General features: G+C 48.2%; 1 protein-coding gene across 1 annotated transcript in view; it reads right to left on the bottom strand.

The window, feature by feature from the left end:
- LIME1 (Lck interacting transmembrane adaptor 1) overlaps nucleotides 1–18,195 on the bottom strand; it is a 278,786-nt gene that overhangs the window by 17,419 nt on the left and 243,172 nt on the right. The window contains exon 5 of the mRNA XM_069650879.1: nucleotides 12,485–12,927. Within this exon, the coding sequence (XP_069506980.1) occupies nucleotides 12,485–12,927 (443 nt within the window). The remainder of the gene's footprint in view (nucleotides 1–12,484; nucleotides 12,928–18,195) is intronic.

The raw sequence follows: 18,195 nt of genomic DNA on the forward strand, positions 1-18,195 counted from the left end.
CATCGACAGGGGAGTTCCTGTCAGATTATCCCTCTCTTGGTGTACAGATGGGTAACCAACCACAATGCCTCTTTGTGCCTACATCTTCAGATTGTTTGTTTTCCGTCTACTTATTTGAGAGCACTGATAATGCACTTGCACAAGTGCTGTGTAGTACTACTAAAGAATTTGTTTTTTGTTCTACACCATAGGGAGTTTAGGTGAGCACATGTGATTCCAAACATATATAAGCACCATAAAAACAGTTAGTAAACAACGTTTGTCTTCTGGGGCTTGCAAATCTGTTTAGATTCACATGACATGCATAGATTAGCATGCAGTATGTGTCCGTGGTGTTAGGTGTACTGATGAAAACAGATTACGGAGTGCTGCTTTTCCCTGAGAGTTGGGTCTTGTTTGCGTGTCATCTGTGGTGAGTTAGAAATAGGACATGGACTCACTGAGAACATGGTGACAAAATGTTTTATTAAAGTAAAGGGATAAATTATATCTTTCCCTATCATTATGGGTGGTCCCTGCCTATGTTATTAACTAAGGTGCTCGTCAGTCAGTTGTGAATGTTCAAAACAAATATGTCCGCTGTCCAAAACTATCCATTGCTGACCCTATCACTATGAAAACTAACTTGGGTCTGGAGTATGACTCCCTTCTCCTGAGGGTACTTCTAGTACCAGTCTTTTTAGTATGTAATCCGCAAATAGTCTCTCGTGACTTCTTGGATAAAACTCTTCAGTTCCTTAATTGGGTTATTGGGTTTTCCCTTCTCTATGGATATCCCTCTTGGGTTTCTCTTATTAGTTTTCCTTTCTGTTCTGTGGTTTTCAGTGTATTCGTGAAAGTGAACTGAGCTTTGTTGGACTTTACTTGATATAAGGTTCAATCGCCTACTTTCTCTAAGCTCTTTTACATATCTTGCTTCCTCTTCAAGCTTACAAAGTTACAACACTGGTACTTCATTTGTTTCAAGTTTAAATCATTTTCATACTTTACACTGGGACGAGTTAACTGTACGGTTTAATGATCACTTTGGGTCCTCCCAGGCCTCTCGTTCTCCCCATTGCATTGGTTGCACTAGGAGAACGTCTTCAGGAGCCTTATACCTAGGAGATTCTTTTTCTGTTCATGGACCGCCAACAGTGTTTCTTCTTGGGCATCGCTCTCCTTGGAGTTTCCTGTCTCTTCACAATGTCCCGGTCCTCTGTTGCATGACCGTACACCCTACAGCTTCTTCGTGCCGGTGGTATCGGCGATGTTGCTTGGACCTGTTGTCCATCTCGGATTCCCATCTGTGGTCCCACCACCATCTTCTATTGGCTCCTGGCCTTCCGTTCTCTCGTGCTTCGGGTTTGCCATATCTTTGCTGTATTGTATTGCAAAGTTAAGCAAGTTTGAAACTCGCGGGCTTCCATCTCTGCCAAGGTTGACGTAGCTCAAGGCCTCCCCGAGCTGATGTACGTAGTTCTCTCGGTCCTTCTCATTCGTCTCTCTCTGAATGCACATTTATCTACATACTTGTCTCTGTGGATTGGACATCCTGATTTCGAGGGGCAATGACCTTTTCTTATAAGATCACCGTATCTAATAAAGGTTTCTTTGCCCCAGTTTTCATACTTAACATGGTCTGTTATTTTAGTTTCTTTGTTCCTGAACATGTTGTTGCTATGAAGGGGTTTGCTGTTGATACCATCTTCTGCCACTCTGTCAGCCTCTTTTATGGAAGATGTGGCCTGCTAGTGTTTCCGGGGGCTTTAGAGCATCCTGATATGTTTTAGCCCTTTACAGGGCCTTGTCTTCAGAATAGAAGATCAACATGAACTGGCTTGTAGATTAAGGTTGCCTTGGTTTCAGGTCTGAACCCTGTGACTTTGAGCCATGCTACATTTTCATTGCTGCTACTCTTGCTGCCTGTCTTCCTGCTGTTTCTGCAACCTATGCCCTGATCTTGATGGTGGCATGTCCTGTTTGTCGACACTCGTTTACAATTGTCCGGGCTCTAGCTTTTATCACCTCAGGTATCTACTGTATGAGGTTACTCATTTCATCCCATTGGGTGCGATTATGCTTTGCCAGGGGTATTAGTATATTGCTGAAATAGCTAACATGTTGCCCATTAGGTGTATCATTGTGCTCTCTGTATCTGAGGGAACCAGATGTGGAAGTAGGTGCTCTGCACTTTTTCCCCTGCTGAGGTGATAACTGAGAGACAGGTTAGAGTTGTCCCTTTATGTGCATAAGGTCAACTGTTTTACAATGGTTACTGCTTCCTTTCAGTGTGCTTAAATGCTCTGATTCGTTGTGTTCAGAGACCTCCCTTTCCTCCTCCTGCGCCTCGACCTTGAGAATGCGTACCTTTGCCACTCTTCGGCCTGCATGGAAAGGATTGGCCGCCTCTGTTGACTTTGTTTCTTTAATGTCTATGTGTTTATATGTTATGCAGGCTGCATGCACGCTTCTCCCTGTGGTGTTTGGGGGGAGAGTGATTGCGCATTGAGTGTGTGTCTGTCCAAGTGAATTTTCTATTGCATTTGGTGCCACATTTTAATTGAAGTTGTCTCCACAAATGCTCCAGACGCAGGAGACATGCATGTAATGTAAAAATGTACCTGGGTTACCGGAGAAATATGCATTATCTGTCCCAAAAGCTGAACACATCCACCTCAGTAGATGCTTTGATGTCCAAAGGGTATTGCTTGCTTCCGTGTTTAGTTGTTGATGTTGGTTGAAGAATTCTATGTCAAGACCGGAGGCGAGCATTATGCGAGAAGAGCTCAAACGAGCTGAGCCCATTACTGGTACAATAGGCAGCAAGTCACATTCTTACCCGTGAGAGGGAGATTTCTGCGAGGCCGCAGAACGAGAGGATCGGGAAAAGGACAGAGCTTCCCCACAGGTGAGACAAGGCGCATACCCACCAGTAGGGGGGAGGATGCAGCAATGCTGACAGAACTGGCATGCGCATTGCAGCGACGCCTGGGTGCGGTAGACAGTCAAAGGACTAATGCTAGAATTCACGCATACAACACACCAGACAAATATTCCCCCCGATACATATGGTGTTAGTAGAGAGAAAGAGTCTAGAAAGCGAGCTGCAGCACTTAGCACAGAAGGCTGCTATAGAGATATACACCCAGACACTGAAGTTTGTCAGCAACATGTTCCTAGTACACAGGAAAGAGAAGGTCAGACCCATAATAAACCTAAGAGAGCTAAACAGCTGCATAGTATACTACTACTTGAAGATGGAAGGAATCCATCAGCTGTGAGACACACTAAGGCAAAGGGACTGGCTGACAAGGATAGACCGGAAGGAAGCATACCTCATGATTCCAGCGCACGAGCAGTGCCCGCCCCTTTCTAGCATTCACGTGGGATGCACAATTCTGGAAATTCACGACAATGCATTTTGGTCTAGCCTCCGCGCCGTGGGCCTTCATGAAGATCATGAGACTGATAGCAGCAGCAATTACGGAGAAAGGGATCCGTATGATTATATACTATACCTAGACGACATCCTATTGATGGCAGACGACAAGGAGACCCTGCTCTATCTGACGAAATGGGTCACAAACCTCCTCTCATCTCTCGGATTTCTGGTAAATATAGAGAAGTCAGACATGACCCCGACGAGGTGCATAGATCTTCCTCGGGTTCATCATACACCAGGACAGCCACATTAGAGTTACCAGCCAGGAAAGTGAGAGATATAGAAAGAGTGATCAGGAGCTGCCTAGACAAAAGTGTAGTATCACTAAGAAGGATAGGGAGGATAGTGGGGCTTCTAGCAGCATCGATCCAAGCAATATTTCCGGGTACTCTGCACTATCGAGCCCTGCAAAGACTAAAGATAAGACATCTACAACAGGGGCTAAAATACCATCAAACAGTACCCCTCGAAGGTGAATCCAAAACAGAACTAGTGTGGTGGCTCCAGAATATGGACGCCTGGAATGGGAAGGCCATATTCGGCGACCAGCCCAACCTAATAATAGAGTTAGATGCCAAAGAGCAGATTGGGGAGCCCCTTGCGGAGAGTTAGAAACGAGAGACAGATGGAGCTAAGAGGAACTCCAGCTGCACATAAATTGCCTGGAGCTGTTAGCGGGATCCTTCACGATTAAAGCGTTCATGAAAGGCAAAGTGAACTCTTGTATTTTGCTGAAAATGGATAACATCTCAGCAGTTAGATACATCAACCATCTAGGGGGAACGAAGTCCAGGCTTCTAGCAGAACTTGCCAAAGATTTCTGCCATTACTGCCTGCAGTCAGGGATGTCAGTGACAGCAGAGTTTCTCCCTGGAGCATTCAATGTAGTGGCAGACCTGAACACCAGACACTTGTCCGATTCCAGCGACTGGAAACTAGATGTAGGAGTATTTCAGTGAATAGAGAAGCTGTGGGCCCAGTCTACACAGACCTATTCGCCTCCAGATTAAACACGCAGAAAATCAAGAATTTCAGTTGGAGGTTCGACCCGACAGTGCAGGGAGCAGACGTCTTCCTCCAGGACTGGAGAGGGAACATGCATTATGCTTTTCCTCCATCCGTGATGATGAGCAGAGTATTAGCGAAGGCTCGCAGGAAAGCAGCGAACATCATCATAGTGGCCCTACTGTGGAAGTCTCAGGTATAGTTCCCATCACTGTTGGAACTACTGACAGACTTTCCGGGGATACAACCAGCAGAAGAACACCTGCTCACGGACCCAATTGGGTCATTTCATCCTCTGAGAGTGAGAGGGAGTCTACCGCTGATGGCGTGCAAGATAGCCAGAGACGTTGGGTGCTCCCGGGCATTTCAAAGCAAGCTGCATGACTTATTGCTGAATATTGGGCCCCATCCACTAGGCAGAGCTACGACGCAGCTTGGAATAGATGGCCATGATGGTGCAAAGGGAGAAATCTTCATCCCGTTTCTGCCCCTTTAGTGGCAATACTGAACTTCGTAGCAGAGCTCTTGCAGGAAGGGAAGGCATTTAGGACCATAGGTGTATACAGATCTGCCATCTCGGCTGGGCATCTGCCCATCGACGGGATACCAGTGGGAGAGAACGTTGCAGTGATCAGACTCATCAAAGGAGTCCGGTTCAGGAAACCCCGAGAACCAAAGTATAGTCACTTTTGGGATGTGACGGTGGTGCTGCGGCTTCTGGCCAGTTGGCCGGAAAACAAGCACCTATCCCTGAAGCAGCTGTTGGGGAAAGTGCCATGTTACTCTGCCTGATAGCATGCAGAAGAGTGGCAGACGTTAAAGCCTTATATGTTAACAGAAAGATATACGGACCCAAAGGGGTCACCTTCACGCTAGTGCCGAGTACAATGACGGGTTCCGCCGCAATATTGTACTGCTATCTACATGAGCACCCCAAGTGGTGCGTATCAGCACGCATAAGGGAATACGAGAATAGGACAGAAGAAATGCGAGCAACAGCAACCACACAGTTACTAATAGCGCGCAGGAAACCGCATAAAGCATTAGCATCAGCCAACATAGCCAGATGGCTACGAGAGGTGATGCAGCTAGCAGGCATAGATATGTTGAAGTTTGGGGCGCACTCATTGAGAGGTGCAATGGCTTCTAAAGTGCTCGCGCAGGGAGCAAAGCTGCAAGATATTCTGCAAGTAGCCGACTGGGCCAGCAACAATACTTTTAGAATGTTTTACTTTAAGCCTGTGCAATCAATGGCAGTGACTGTAATGAGTAGCTTTGAACAAGCATAATGCTTGCCTCCGACATAGACTGAAGATTACCCCTGATAATAGAGCAGGGAGTCTTGATTCTATTAAAGACAAGGAGGCAAGCATTACTTTCCCGCCTAGGATACACGGGAGAGTGGTAATGTTTGTGTTACGATTGCATTAACGATTGTTTCTTCCAATGAACAATAGGGTACGTGTATCCCCGCCCTAATGCATTCTTGTATCTTAATAGGAGATGACCAGAAAACAATTGAGGCATTCTAGTGCAAGTGCAGTCTGAGAGATTTACAGATAAGACTATCCGAGCGAGTGGGAGCAGTACAGATCAGCGATAGATCAAGTTATCCATGGTTCTACAAGTTGACAGTTCAGTGGTGAGGCAGAGTGCAGTTTAGAGCATTCAAAGAAGAGGAAGAAGGAAGGAACAGGAAGGTGTAGGAACACGTGACTGGGTCGTAATGGACTACAGAAAAGACTTAAGTTTAAGGGAAAGGTAGTTTTTGGAAGAAAAATAAAATGTGTTTCAAAAGTTTAAAATGTTTGATTGTTGAAACTGCCGGAGAAAGGACAATAAATGAAGTTGATCTTCCCTATCCTCTCCCTCTGCATCCTTGTGGAAATCTCCCTCTTGCGGGTAAGAATGTGTCTTGCTGCCTATTGTCCCAGTAATGGGCGCAGCTCGTTTGAGGTCTTCTCGCATAATGCTCGCCTCCCTGTCTTTAATAGAATCAAGACTCCCTGCGCTATTAGCAGTGGTTATCTTCATTCAGAAATATTAAAGTGGTTCTGAACAATATTCTCCAACCCCGTACTCCTGCAAACATCCGATGGCAGAAAGAAAAACAACACCCTGAAGGCGTCGAGTCCCAGGGGCACTGTGGCTACCAGTACAGGTAGAAGAGGCATAGTGTGACAGGAAAGCCCTGGTGGACCCGCGTTCTTGCTTTGAAATAAAAAAAACTGTAGTACACTGAACCAACCAGTAGGAGGCATAATATGCATAGTAGGTGAATCTAAACCAATTCACAAACCTCAGGAATATAATGTTTACATTTGGTAAGTGTGCATTAAAAAATAATTTAGAAAGAAATTGCATAGTTATTATATGCAAAAGTATTTACACTCTACATTTTACAAAAATTCTCAGTATTAAACGCACAATAAGCTACATTTAGGGGTATTTAATTAATTACAAACCAAAGCATTTGACTGACTGGTAAGTCAGCCAAATCCGGCTGTATAGGACCTCTGAAAGTGTATTAAGGCCGTGGCCTTTGAATTACAGGTCAGGCCAGGCTGTTATCTCTGATAGGGTGTTTGTCACGTTGACGTGTCCATGGTTATGGGAGGCGGGTGGTTGGGGTGAGGGGAAGTGACGCGGGAGAACGGGATGTGACGGGTGGAGGGAGGTGGAGCAAGGCAGAACCTGTTAGAGTTGAATAAAGAACAACGTTAAGTGCATCGCTCCGTGTCCGTCTCGTTTGTGGTGCGCCACGTGCAGTACCCGAGGCCCACCCATGCCTTGACACTGGCGGCGAGGCAGGGGGCCTCCTGCAGGGTGCGCAGCGGGCTGAGGCAGAGGCGAGTGCTGGGAGGCACGACAACCCGACACCTACGCAGGAGCGATGAGGAGGCTCCCGTTAGAGAGAGGCGCTGGGGCGTCGAGCGTAAGCACTAGGCCTGCACTGGGCCACGCTACTCGAGCGTTCCATTCCCGGGCCGCGGCGGTGAACTCTCAGAGTTGGAGTGGTTCCAACAAGACGGCCGGAGCCCTGAAAAGTGGGGAGGAGCCAACAGCACGCTAGGCCAGAAGAAAGCATGCCTGACACGGGGAGGCGCCAGAGGGCAGGAGGCCCACTTGATTATAACAGAGACTGCGGATGGTGCTCGTGCCTATTAGATGCGGCCATTCCGGTAGGCTGGGAGCGCGGAAGGGCACTTTGTAACTCACAGCATCCTCATTGACTATCCCAGGAACAGGAGGCCCTGCAGGTGATGGTGCTCGTGCCTAGGATAGGCGGCCATCTCCCAGAGTGAGAGAAAAGGGTTCAGGGTCAGATAACACCCTACCTCCCCACCAGAACACAGAAGGGGAGGCCTAAGAGGACAAGATGTCTGGTCAGGACAATGATCAAGGGGCGCAAGCCCAAGGCCAGGGACAACCAGGACAGGGCCCCCAGGTGGTGGACCAGGTCCCCTACAGGCTACCAGACACGCTGGTGGTCCCAAGATGCCAGGGGCATTTGACGTAACTGACACCAGCAACATGGGTCCCAGATGGACGAAGTGGATCAGAGACATCGACCTCTACATGGGGGCCACAGGGCCCATGGAAGACTCTCGCCAAATATGCCTTTTGAAGTTGGCAGTGGGCTCTGCCACACGCAACATCATTGATGAGATGCCCCCTAACTCCACCAACTCCATTCAGGACCTGAAGTACACTTTAGCTGCATATTTTACTCCCCACACAAATGTAGACTATGAGAGGCACCTCTTCCACAGCACCAAGCAAGTTAAAGGTGAGACCATGGACGCCTATGTCATGCGGCTCCGCACACAAATGAAACATTGTGACTTCGCCAACTACTCCAACACAGAAGCACTAAGGTCCCAAATCATCGCAGGGTGTGAACCTCAAACATTTTGGAGGCAGTTGCTCCAGAAACAGCGCACCCTGGATGAGATACTCGCGCTGGCCTGGGCCGAGAGGGCCATAGACTCACAGGTCAAGAGCTTCAACAAACTCACATCAGGAGAAAGCATTCACAGACTACAGCCCGAGAGAAGGTTGCAGGACCTCTTTTGCTACAAATGTGGGTTTAAGTACCCACATGAAGGTGTTTGCCCGGCGATTGGTCAGCTCTGTGCCACGTGTGGCGAAGAAGGTCATTTCAAATCAGTGTGCAGACTCTTCAGGGAGAGAGGAAAAGATTGTGCCAGAGAAAAGCCACCCAGACCCAAAGCAGAACTCCACCCCTCTTCAGGGAGCCACCCTGGTACCTCATCCCAGGAATCATCAAGTCAGGCGCCCCTAGACTCCCGAGAACGAGACTCAGGGGAGGACAAGCAAAGAAGGGAGAGGAGAGACAGAAGGAGATACGTAATGCGCGCGAGACCCGAGCGAAGATCAAGGCGCCATGCACTCTACCTAGTGGAGCAATCACCACCTGACTCAGACCCCAACTCATCGGGAAGTGACTAAAAGAAGAAGGCATACAAGTATGTCTTGGGAAATCCCACAGCCACAGCGCACAGTCCTACCGTGATCATTAAACTAAATGAACAGCCTACCAAATTCCTCATCGACACAGGCGCCACGGTGAACGTCGTCAGTGAAACCATCTTTAAGGAACTGCCTACGAAACCAAAACTGAGCCCTGCCACAGTAGACATATACGCATATGGAGCGTAAAAACCCCTCAAGTGCCTAGGACAGTTCGAGGGTACTTGTCGGTACAAGGGACATGAGAGAAAAATACTCATTCACGTCTTGGCAACTGAAATGGACAGTGGATGTGTCTTAAGCTTCGAAGCAGCGGCTGACATGGGACTCATCCACATCTTATACAACATCATGGTCCACAAGTACATCAACCCACTTGAAATTATCAATAACCTCTATCCACACATATTCCGGGGCATTAGGAAGCTAAAGAACAGACACATAAAGCTGCACATAGATGAATCCATACAGCCTGTAGCCCAAAACTACCGAGGGATCCCTGTCAATATCCAAAAGAAAGTGGAGGACAAGCTGCACAAGCTACTCGAGCAGGACATCATCGAGCCGGCCACCGGCCCTACCACCTGGGTGTCCCCGATAGAGCTGGTTCCGAAAAAGGGATCGGAAGCAATCAGGTTCTGTGTGGACATGAGGCACCCTAACCAAGCCATACAGAGGGAGAGACACTTGGCCCCACGCATCACAGACATGATCCATCTCCTGAATGGGGCCAAAGTGTTCTCAAAACCGGACCTGCAGAAAGGCTATCATCAACTTGTGTTGAGCCCCGAAAGCAGGAACATCACCACGTTCGTCACGCAGCTAGGCCTCTTCCGCTACAAAAGGCTACATTTCGGTGTGTCCTCGGCCACAGAAATATTTCAGGCCGAGGTGCACAACGTTATCAAGCACATACCAAACTGCCTTAATTATAGCAACGACATCCTGGTCTTCGGCACAGATGTCAACAAGCATGATGAGGCACTAATGAAAGTGTCCAAGGCCCTGGAAGCAGCAAACCTCACCCTAAATCAGGACAAGTGCGAATTCTGGAAAAGCATGTTGAGATTCTTCGGGCAGATATTTTCGGAGTCAGGCATGACTCCGGACCCTGACAAAGTGGCTGCGCTGAACAACACTGCGCCCCCAGCCAACGTCTCGGAGCTGCGCTCTTTCCTGGGGCTCGCCAGCTACTGTACGCAGTACATAAAGGACTTTGCGACAGTAAGCAAGCCATTAAGACTGCTAACTAGACAAGACGCCACCTTCCACTGGACGGAGTGCCAAAAGGCATTCGAAGTAATCAGGGAAAGAGTCGGCAAGGCTGATAATGTGTCATACTATGACCCCAGTCGCCAAACAGAACTAACGGTAGATGCCAGCCCGGTAGGTCTTGTGGGCCACACTGGCTCAAGTGGACCCGAGTGACCCTTCGCGAACGCATGTAGTCGCATATGCCAGCCGAACTCTCTCTGCCACTGAACAGGCCTACTCCCAGGTGGAAAAGGAAGGCCTTGCCGTAGTATGGGCGTGCAAGCACTTCCATCTCTTCCTGTACGGCAAAACATTTTGAGTCATCACAGACCATCAGTCACTACTATTCCTATATGGGAATCCCCAGGCAAAAATGCCACCTCGAATAGCCCGCTGGGGGCTACGGCTGCAAGATTATGCCTTCGAGATTGTGCATTGGCCGGGCAAAGGGGAATAACCCATCTGACTTTCTGTCCTGAAGACCCCGGGAGGGGTGCTTGCCAGAACCCTCAGTGGCGGACAGGTATCTTCGGTACCTCATACACCAATCCACCCCGGAAGGGATAGACATCGAAATGATAGCCCAAGAAACTGAAAATTACCCGGCTTGTCAAATCATCTGCAAGGGTCTTGAATCGGGCATGTGGAGAAGGGCCTGCGAGAGGGGAAGAGCGGCCAGGGACCCGGTACACTCCGAGGTAAAGCGGCTGGTGCAGGTGAAAGACGAATTGGCATTATCCGATGAACACCTGCTCCTAAAGAACTGCAAGCTTGTGATCCCGCCATCCTTACAAGCGAAAATCATCAAGCTGGCTCATGAGAATCACAGAGGAATGGTGTCGACGAAACGCATGCTTCGCCAGAAGGTCTGGTTTCCCAATATGGACTCCATCACGACGAACCGCCACCGTGAACCCTTGAAGATGTCGGAGCTTCCACAAGGAATATGGGAAGCGGTGGCTGCTGACTTCTTCGGGCCCATCGAAGGAGAGAAATACGTGCTGGCGGTAATGGACGAGTACTCCCGATATCCGGAGGCCCAACTCATATCCTCGACAGCCACCCATCATGTCATCCCCACCCTTGACTGCATATTCTCTGCCTATGGTATCCCAGGAGTGCTCAAGACAGACAATGGGCCCCCGTTCAACAGGCACCAGTTCACACAATTTGCAAACTATCTGGGCTTTCATGATCGAAAGATAACCCCTTTGTGGCCTCAAGCCAACGGGATGATAGAGCGCTTTATGGCTAACCTAAAAAGGGCGCACCAGATTGCAAAGCTAACAGGGCAGCCCTATGAACAGGTACTGAACCAGTTGATGAGGGACTACCGGGGTACTCCCCACAGCACTACCAGGCGAACCCCGCTGAAGTGATGTTCGGAAGAGACATTCAGACAAGAATTCCCCAGGCCACACCAAGGGAGCCGATTGCCGACCTCGACAAGGACATGAGGGAACGAGATTAAGCCGCCAAGGAACACATGAAAGAGTATGCAGATAGGCGGAGAGGGGAGCGAGTACCTCAGATCGAGGTGAGAGATGTCGTTGCAGTGAAACAACCACAGACTCACAAGCACACCTCTATCTTTCAAGGGGAACCGCTGATGGTCACGCAGAAGAAGGGATCCATGATCACGGCGCAGGGCCCGAAAGGCCCCGTCACTCAAAACGCATTGCATTTCAAGGGCATCCCCTTGCTGGGAATGCGCTGACTGAGTGCACGCGTGGTTATTCCCATTGACTATGCCTCGTACGACCCCTATCAGGGAGATCACAGGGACACGGATGACTCGGACCTGGAAGGTCCCGCTGAGGCCGAGGTCAGTGGAAGCCCACCAGAACTCATGAGTTCACGTCCTCAACAAGCTCGGAACAAGCTGCACCGCTGGATTGAAGAAATGGGTTAGCGACCCACATCAGATGCTCACCTGTTGTGAAGAACCCTGTGACTGTTTAAAGAGGGGGGAGATGTCACGTTGACGTTTCCATGGTTATGGGAGGTAGGTGGTTGGGGTAAGGGGAAGTGACACAGGAGAATGGGATGTGACGGGTGGGGGGAGGTGGGGCGAGGCAGAGTTGAATAAAGAACAACGTTAAGTGCATTGCTCCGTGTACGTCTCTTTTGTGATGCGCCACGCGCAGTACCTGAGGCCTACCCACGCCTTGACAGTGTTACGGCTCGGCCATGGGCAGTCACGTGGCAGCCACTTGGAAGCATTTGCCTCAGCTTAGGAAAAACACAAGAAGGGTGCCCCGTCCAGAAGATTGCAGATGTAGAAATAAGGTAAAAGGGGCCACCTACCTTAAGTGCTTGCCCACCTGGTGGTAGGGCCGCAGAGTCTCCTGGAAAGCTTGAACCATCCCGAGGAGGTGCCTGTTTTCCGTGCTCCTGCGGCTCTGTTGGCACGTTCTTCCTTTGCTTCTTCACACAGGCGTACTCTGCTGTAATGGCCGTTGTGACCTCCTGGCTTCTTGTGACTGATGGTGGTGGCTCAGTTTTTGGGTCTGCATTAGCTGCCCCCTTCCCATCTGTTTCTGTGGCGCTCTTGATTGGCTGGGGCTCCAAGCCGGACTTCGGGTTGGAGTAGGTGTGGTTGGGGTTTCTCCATTCACCCCTAAGATCAGCGTGTGGGATATTGGGCAGCACTCTCTTACTGGAAACATGGTGGTCACCAGGCCCCAGCTGCACCCTCGCCCTGCCGGAAGTTGTTGAGTACAGGTAGTCCATACTCAGCGGCCTGCGGTCTGTAGAGGGAATAGATTTAGAGGGAGAGTTTAGAAAGGCACTAGGTAGAAACAGTTACCAAACCAATGACCCAAACACTCCCTGTTACAAGCTACTAGTACGATCCGCCCGCATTCTCAGTTATAAAGAGCACATGTTTGGCCATGCACCTACGCTTTTCCTGGGGAACATGAACTCTTGAGAGGCACACTGTGAACTTGGTAGTTTGGTATTGCTCATCCCACACAATGTTCTAGCTGAGAGACATATGGGGAGGTTAAACATATGCAGGTCCAGGCGAGTCTGTTATGTGTCAGGTAAACAACTTCCACGTGACTGTAGGCCATGTTGCGGGCTGCCGCACCTTTAAGGAGAAGTCCCACCCTCAAGAAGGCAGGGCTAGTGACGCAGAGTTGGGGGGAGTTCTGGGAAAAGCGCCGTTCAGTTACATGTAAAAGTTGAATAAAAGAAGTTGTGCTCCTTCCCTCCGGCTGTGTGTCCTCCTTCAGGCCTACCCGACCTGCTTCCTGGCAACAGGCCAGTTCATCTATGTGGTGGGATGCTGTGTCAGCTGACCAGGGTGAGACTTTGGCCTTCTGTGAACACTAGTGGTCAAGCTTTCGGTGGACAGTAGGCGATGAACAACCATTCTGTGTCACAGTGACCAGCGGACAATTATTCAGTGGAGAAGCATTTGGTGGAACAGTAACTTATTGGGAGATTTCTGTGCATAGTCCCTGATGGACAGGTATCCAGCGGAAATTACAGCACTATCACAGCACATTATCTGGTTGAAATGCTGCCAATTTTTACTGTCCCCCTAATAATGGGATCAGGGCCGGGCCTAGCGGTGGCAGCCCCAGGTGCAGAAACACAAAAATGTGGCTCCACCAGTCCCCCCTGGTCATGCCAGGGAGAGTGGGAGGGCTGGGAGGGGGCAGGTGCACAACATTTTTCAATAGGCGCTGATGCGAATGCATAAGCGCCCTATTGTGATTCAATGCACCCTGCTCCCGAGACTGGGAAGCATTTCATTTCAATACGGCGCCTGATGCGCCTTATCCTCGGGGGAGACCTTGAAACACTCTCCCGAGCTGGCATGACAGGGGGTGGGTGGGGCTAATGGCGCCCTGAGTGGTTGCCCGGCCCTCCCTGCACTATGGTCGGCCCTGAATGGTATCATGAGGCATTTTTCTCATGTGGTCTTCCGGGAATAATGCATGCTATAAAGAACGCCTGATTATGACGTTGAAACCCATCTTGAAAAAATGCCCATTTTCACTTTAGCCGAAAAGGTGGAGGTGATAAACGTATTTCATCACCCCAGCAGGTGAAGTTTTGTCCTCTTTGTGAAGGGATGCACTTACAAGGGGGAACTTTGGGAGGACCCCCTTAAGGGTGTAATAAGATGGGGGGGCTCAGAAGCCCTCATTTTCACCACTTCATGAATAATGCACAGGACTTTAGTGCCGATCTTTATCTTTCGCCAGACAGCAGCGGGTCACACTACTCCTATGCTGCTATATCAAGGGGTAAAATACAATTTTTCACAAATATGACATCATGGGGCTCATTTTCATTGGGGCGTAATGTAACACACATGCGTTAATGCTTTGTGTAAGGCTTTTACGCAGGTTTGTTACGTCAAGCCACATTTTCATTCATTTGTATGGCAGAGAGGAGGGGCGGAACGCAACTGGCATGTCTACTCCCTCTCCGCCATACAAAACAAATTACCCAGCATTCTTTTCCGAGCATAGTAGGCCCCATTAAATTGTAATTGTAAATGCTGCCTGTCATGCAAGCATGGTAGGCAGCATTTACTCATTTACATGGTGGAGTGCAACTGTGCAGGGCAAAAGGCAGTGTACAGGCATGTATGAAGCCTTTTGCCCTGCACATTTGGACTGTGCCATGCAAATTAGCCAAAATTTGACAGCGTGGAGCCTAATATGTGTATTCTACACGTAACCGCTCCCCCGCCGCCAAATGACAAGCTCTCGGAAAATGAGCTCCGACTTTTTTCTGAAATCCTGCATGTTTCCTGCAAGTTTACTGCCAGTAAGCTCATAATCAGACAGTACCCTGCAATCTCTGCATGGGGTAACGGTAGCGGACAGTAACTGGTGGCAATTACGGATTTTCGAAGATGGCTCTATTAAGGAAACGCTGAAACATCTAGTTATATTTTGTCCACATTTTGAGACTACACGTATTTTAACAATTGCAACAGAGTGTGTACTCTCCGAGGCAACCAGGGAATGGCTTTTGCTAACCTGTATGTGGGGGACTAGAACAAGTTTCTTATTGTCTTTGTCAGTGCTTTAAGTGGGGTAAGAAATTGAGGGGGGGCCCTCGTTTGGGGGCGTGGCTTTCATTGTGGGCGTGGCCTAAAAGTGCACAAATCATAGTAAGGTGCGCAAACAAATATATAAATGTATGTGAGCATTTATATGTTTGTATGCGTACTACTATGGTGTGTGTACTTTTCAAGCCATATTTTATAAACATAGCAATGTTACATATTTCTATGTTTATAAAAGGTGGTTTGAAAAGTGCACAAACCATAGTAAGTTATGCACATTTGTGTGCTTACCTTACTATGGTTTGTGTACGTTTCAAGCCACCTTTTTATAAACATAGATATTTGTAACATGTTTCTAAAAGATGGCTTGACACGTAAACAATTCAAGGCATGACGGACAAAACAAACCGCAAGGTGGCTTTGTCCGTCGACAAAGCTTTATAAAAGATGCCTTGAATTGTGCACGTTTCAAGCCGTCTTTTATAAACATAGAAATATTTCTACCTTTATAAAAGATGGCTTGAAACGTACACAGTTCAAGGCATCTTTTATAAAGCTTTGCCGACGGAGGAAGGCACCTCGGGCTCTGTGATCTATCTGCTATCACTGAGCCCGAGGTGTCTTTCACCCTCTGCGAACCCGCGGGCTCCATGATTTAATCTGCATATTAGATCACGGAGCCCGCGGGGGTCAGTGACCTGGGGAGGGAAAACAAAGGGACAGTAACTTCTTTTGATGACCCTGATGAGGGGTCATCAGAGGGAGTTACACTAACTGACAGAAGTGCCGCCAGCCTCAGCGTCGCTGTGGCTGGCTGGCACTTCTGTCAGCTTGGCCAACATAATGATGGGCGCATCTCCCGTCGCGGCTGCGGCCGCGGCGGGATAATGCATCCCGCAATGTTGTGTGGGACGGGGGGCCCCGGCTCAGCCCCACTTTCTGGAGACTGCCGGGGCCCGGCCCCGGCAGGCCCCGGCCCACTTAAAGCACTGGTCTTTGTGTAGACTCTTAACAATCATTAATTATGAACTTGAAAATATGTTCCAAAAGATGAAAGGGGCTGAGTAGCTGCTGTTGTAACTAACATTCCTTCTCTATTGCTTGTTGCCAGCAAATGTTGCCTGCCTGCTGTTATAGCTGTAAGATGACAGGGTTTGGCAAGTGTCGTTTCCTTCTCACATGTGCTCAAAAGAGGTTCGGCTATGCCCATGCTATTCGGTAGCTGTTTTAAAAAAATTGAAAAATTACATTTAAGTCTAAACTGAAGTACCAAAATAGTGTTTTATATCACCTTTATTTCCTAAGAATATGCACATATGAAGATGGCAAAACATCGGCCATATGGTGAACAGCAAATTGAATGAATTTTGAATTGTATACTATATAATTTATATTAAATTGTATATAGCAGGTAACGGTCTAGCTATGTAGGAAGAAAAACTGTTTTTCTGAAAATTTTAATTGTATAATATGAAGAAAGGATTAATGTATAAAAGTTGTAAAAGTTTGTTGATTGAACTAAAAACAACGGTTTGAATTAAAAAAAAATAAAAAAATAAAAATTACGGATTTTGTAATGGGCCATAACGTAAATGTATGGTATAAAAGCCTTGCGTGAGGCTTTAATGGCGTGTGTGGGGATTAGTCACGCGAGATCTTGTGACAGCGAGATCTCGCAAGAGTTCACGCGTGAAGCGCGAAGCAACAGGGATTCACGCCACAAGCGGAGCGAGGCCAGATAATGCAGTTAGGCCTCGGTGCTCCTCCTCAATGAAGGAAATTAGCCCTCCTGTGAAGATCTGCCATATCTGCAGATCCTTGTTAACTGAGCATAATGCCATGGCTGTAGGACAGCCTAGTGGGAGCTCCAGCTAGCAAGGGATACTAACCCCACAGCACCAATACCTTGCAGTGAAAACAAATGCCCTGGGCAACAGGAACTGAATAGTGAGTAATGCCCCATCCCGATCCTGGACTCAACCACCTGCTGTTACTCTTTATGCATGAGGTGCTGAATAAATACCTCTTCCTATCATACAAGTGTCCTGTAATCATTGAAGGCCACTACTGTGTGGCTCATTTTCTTCCGTGTGTATGTCAGAGAGGAGGGGCAGAACGCAATTTGCGTTTCTGCTGCCCCCCTTCCTCTCTGCCATACAAATGCCCCAGCATTTGCGCAGGCATGCATTTTCATCCCGGCACAAATTCTGGGGATCCCTATGGAGCCCGTCAGCTTTATGCAGTAGCATGCAGTAGCATTAAGCAGGCAGACCCCATAGGGATCCATGGCAGGCAGCGTTTACTTATTATGCAGTGAGGAGTGCAAAAGTGCAGGGTAAAAGTCAACATACACGCTTGTACGCCGCCTTTTGCCTTGCACATTTGCACTCCTATGTGCAAATAACAAACATTTACGCCTATGTGTATACAGTGCTAGATTACTGGGAGGCAAGACACACTTGAAAGGGTCAGTGGAGAACAACCCTATACTACCCACAACTCGGATGCACATTGGCCAAACAAACTTCCTTGGTCAAAAAAGAAATAATCAGACCCCTTCTTTGTTTCCAACATTTTTGTTGTATTTCTGAAAACAATCATATAAATGTGTCTGTTGACAGACACCACACAGAACAGCAGTGTTATATTTAGTGAGGCAAAATAAATTACAGTAACTGTGTCTCCAAGATAGATGACTTGGAGTAAAATGCACAAAATCTACAACATGTATATCCTTCTGTCATGGTTCTACAAGACAGAGGTCATGACAAGTGAACAAGTATAAACAACACAAAAACATGTGAGTACTGGTACAGGCGGAAAATAGAGAGTGTTTATCACTATGATTTAGGAGTCAAGGTCTACACCACAGTGTTTCGGCCCTTCAGGGGTTCGAATATTAGCCTTTTGTTGTATTCTATAATGCAGAGTGGCGTGTGTGGAAGGTTGCTCTATGTTCAGAGATCAACATTCCACATGGGCC

This window comes from Ambystoma mexicanum, chromosome 3p (genome assembly GCF_040938575.1).
Source record: "Ambystoma mexicanum isolate Mex_15411 chromosome 3p, UKY_AmexF1_1, whole genome shotgun sequence".
NCBI lineage: Eukaryota > Metazoa > Chordata > Amphibia > Caudata > Ambystomatidae > Ambystoma > Ambystoma mexicanum.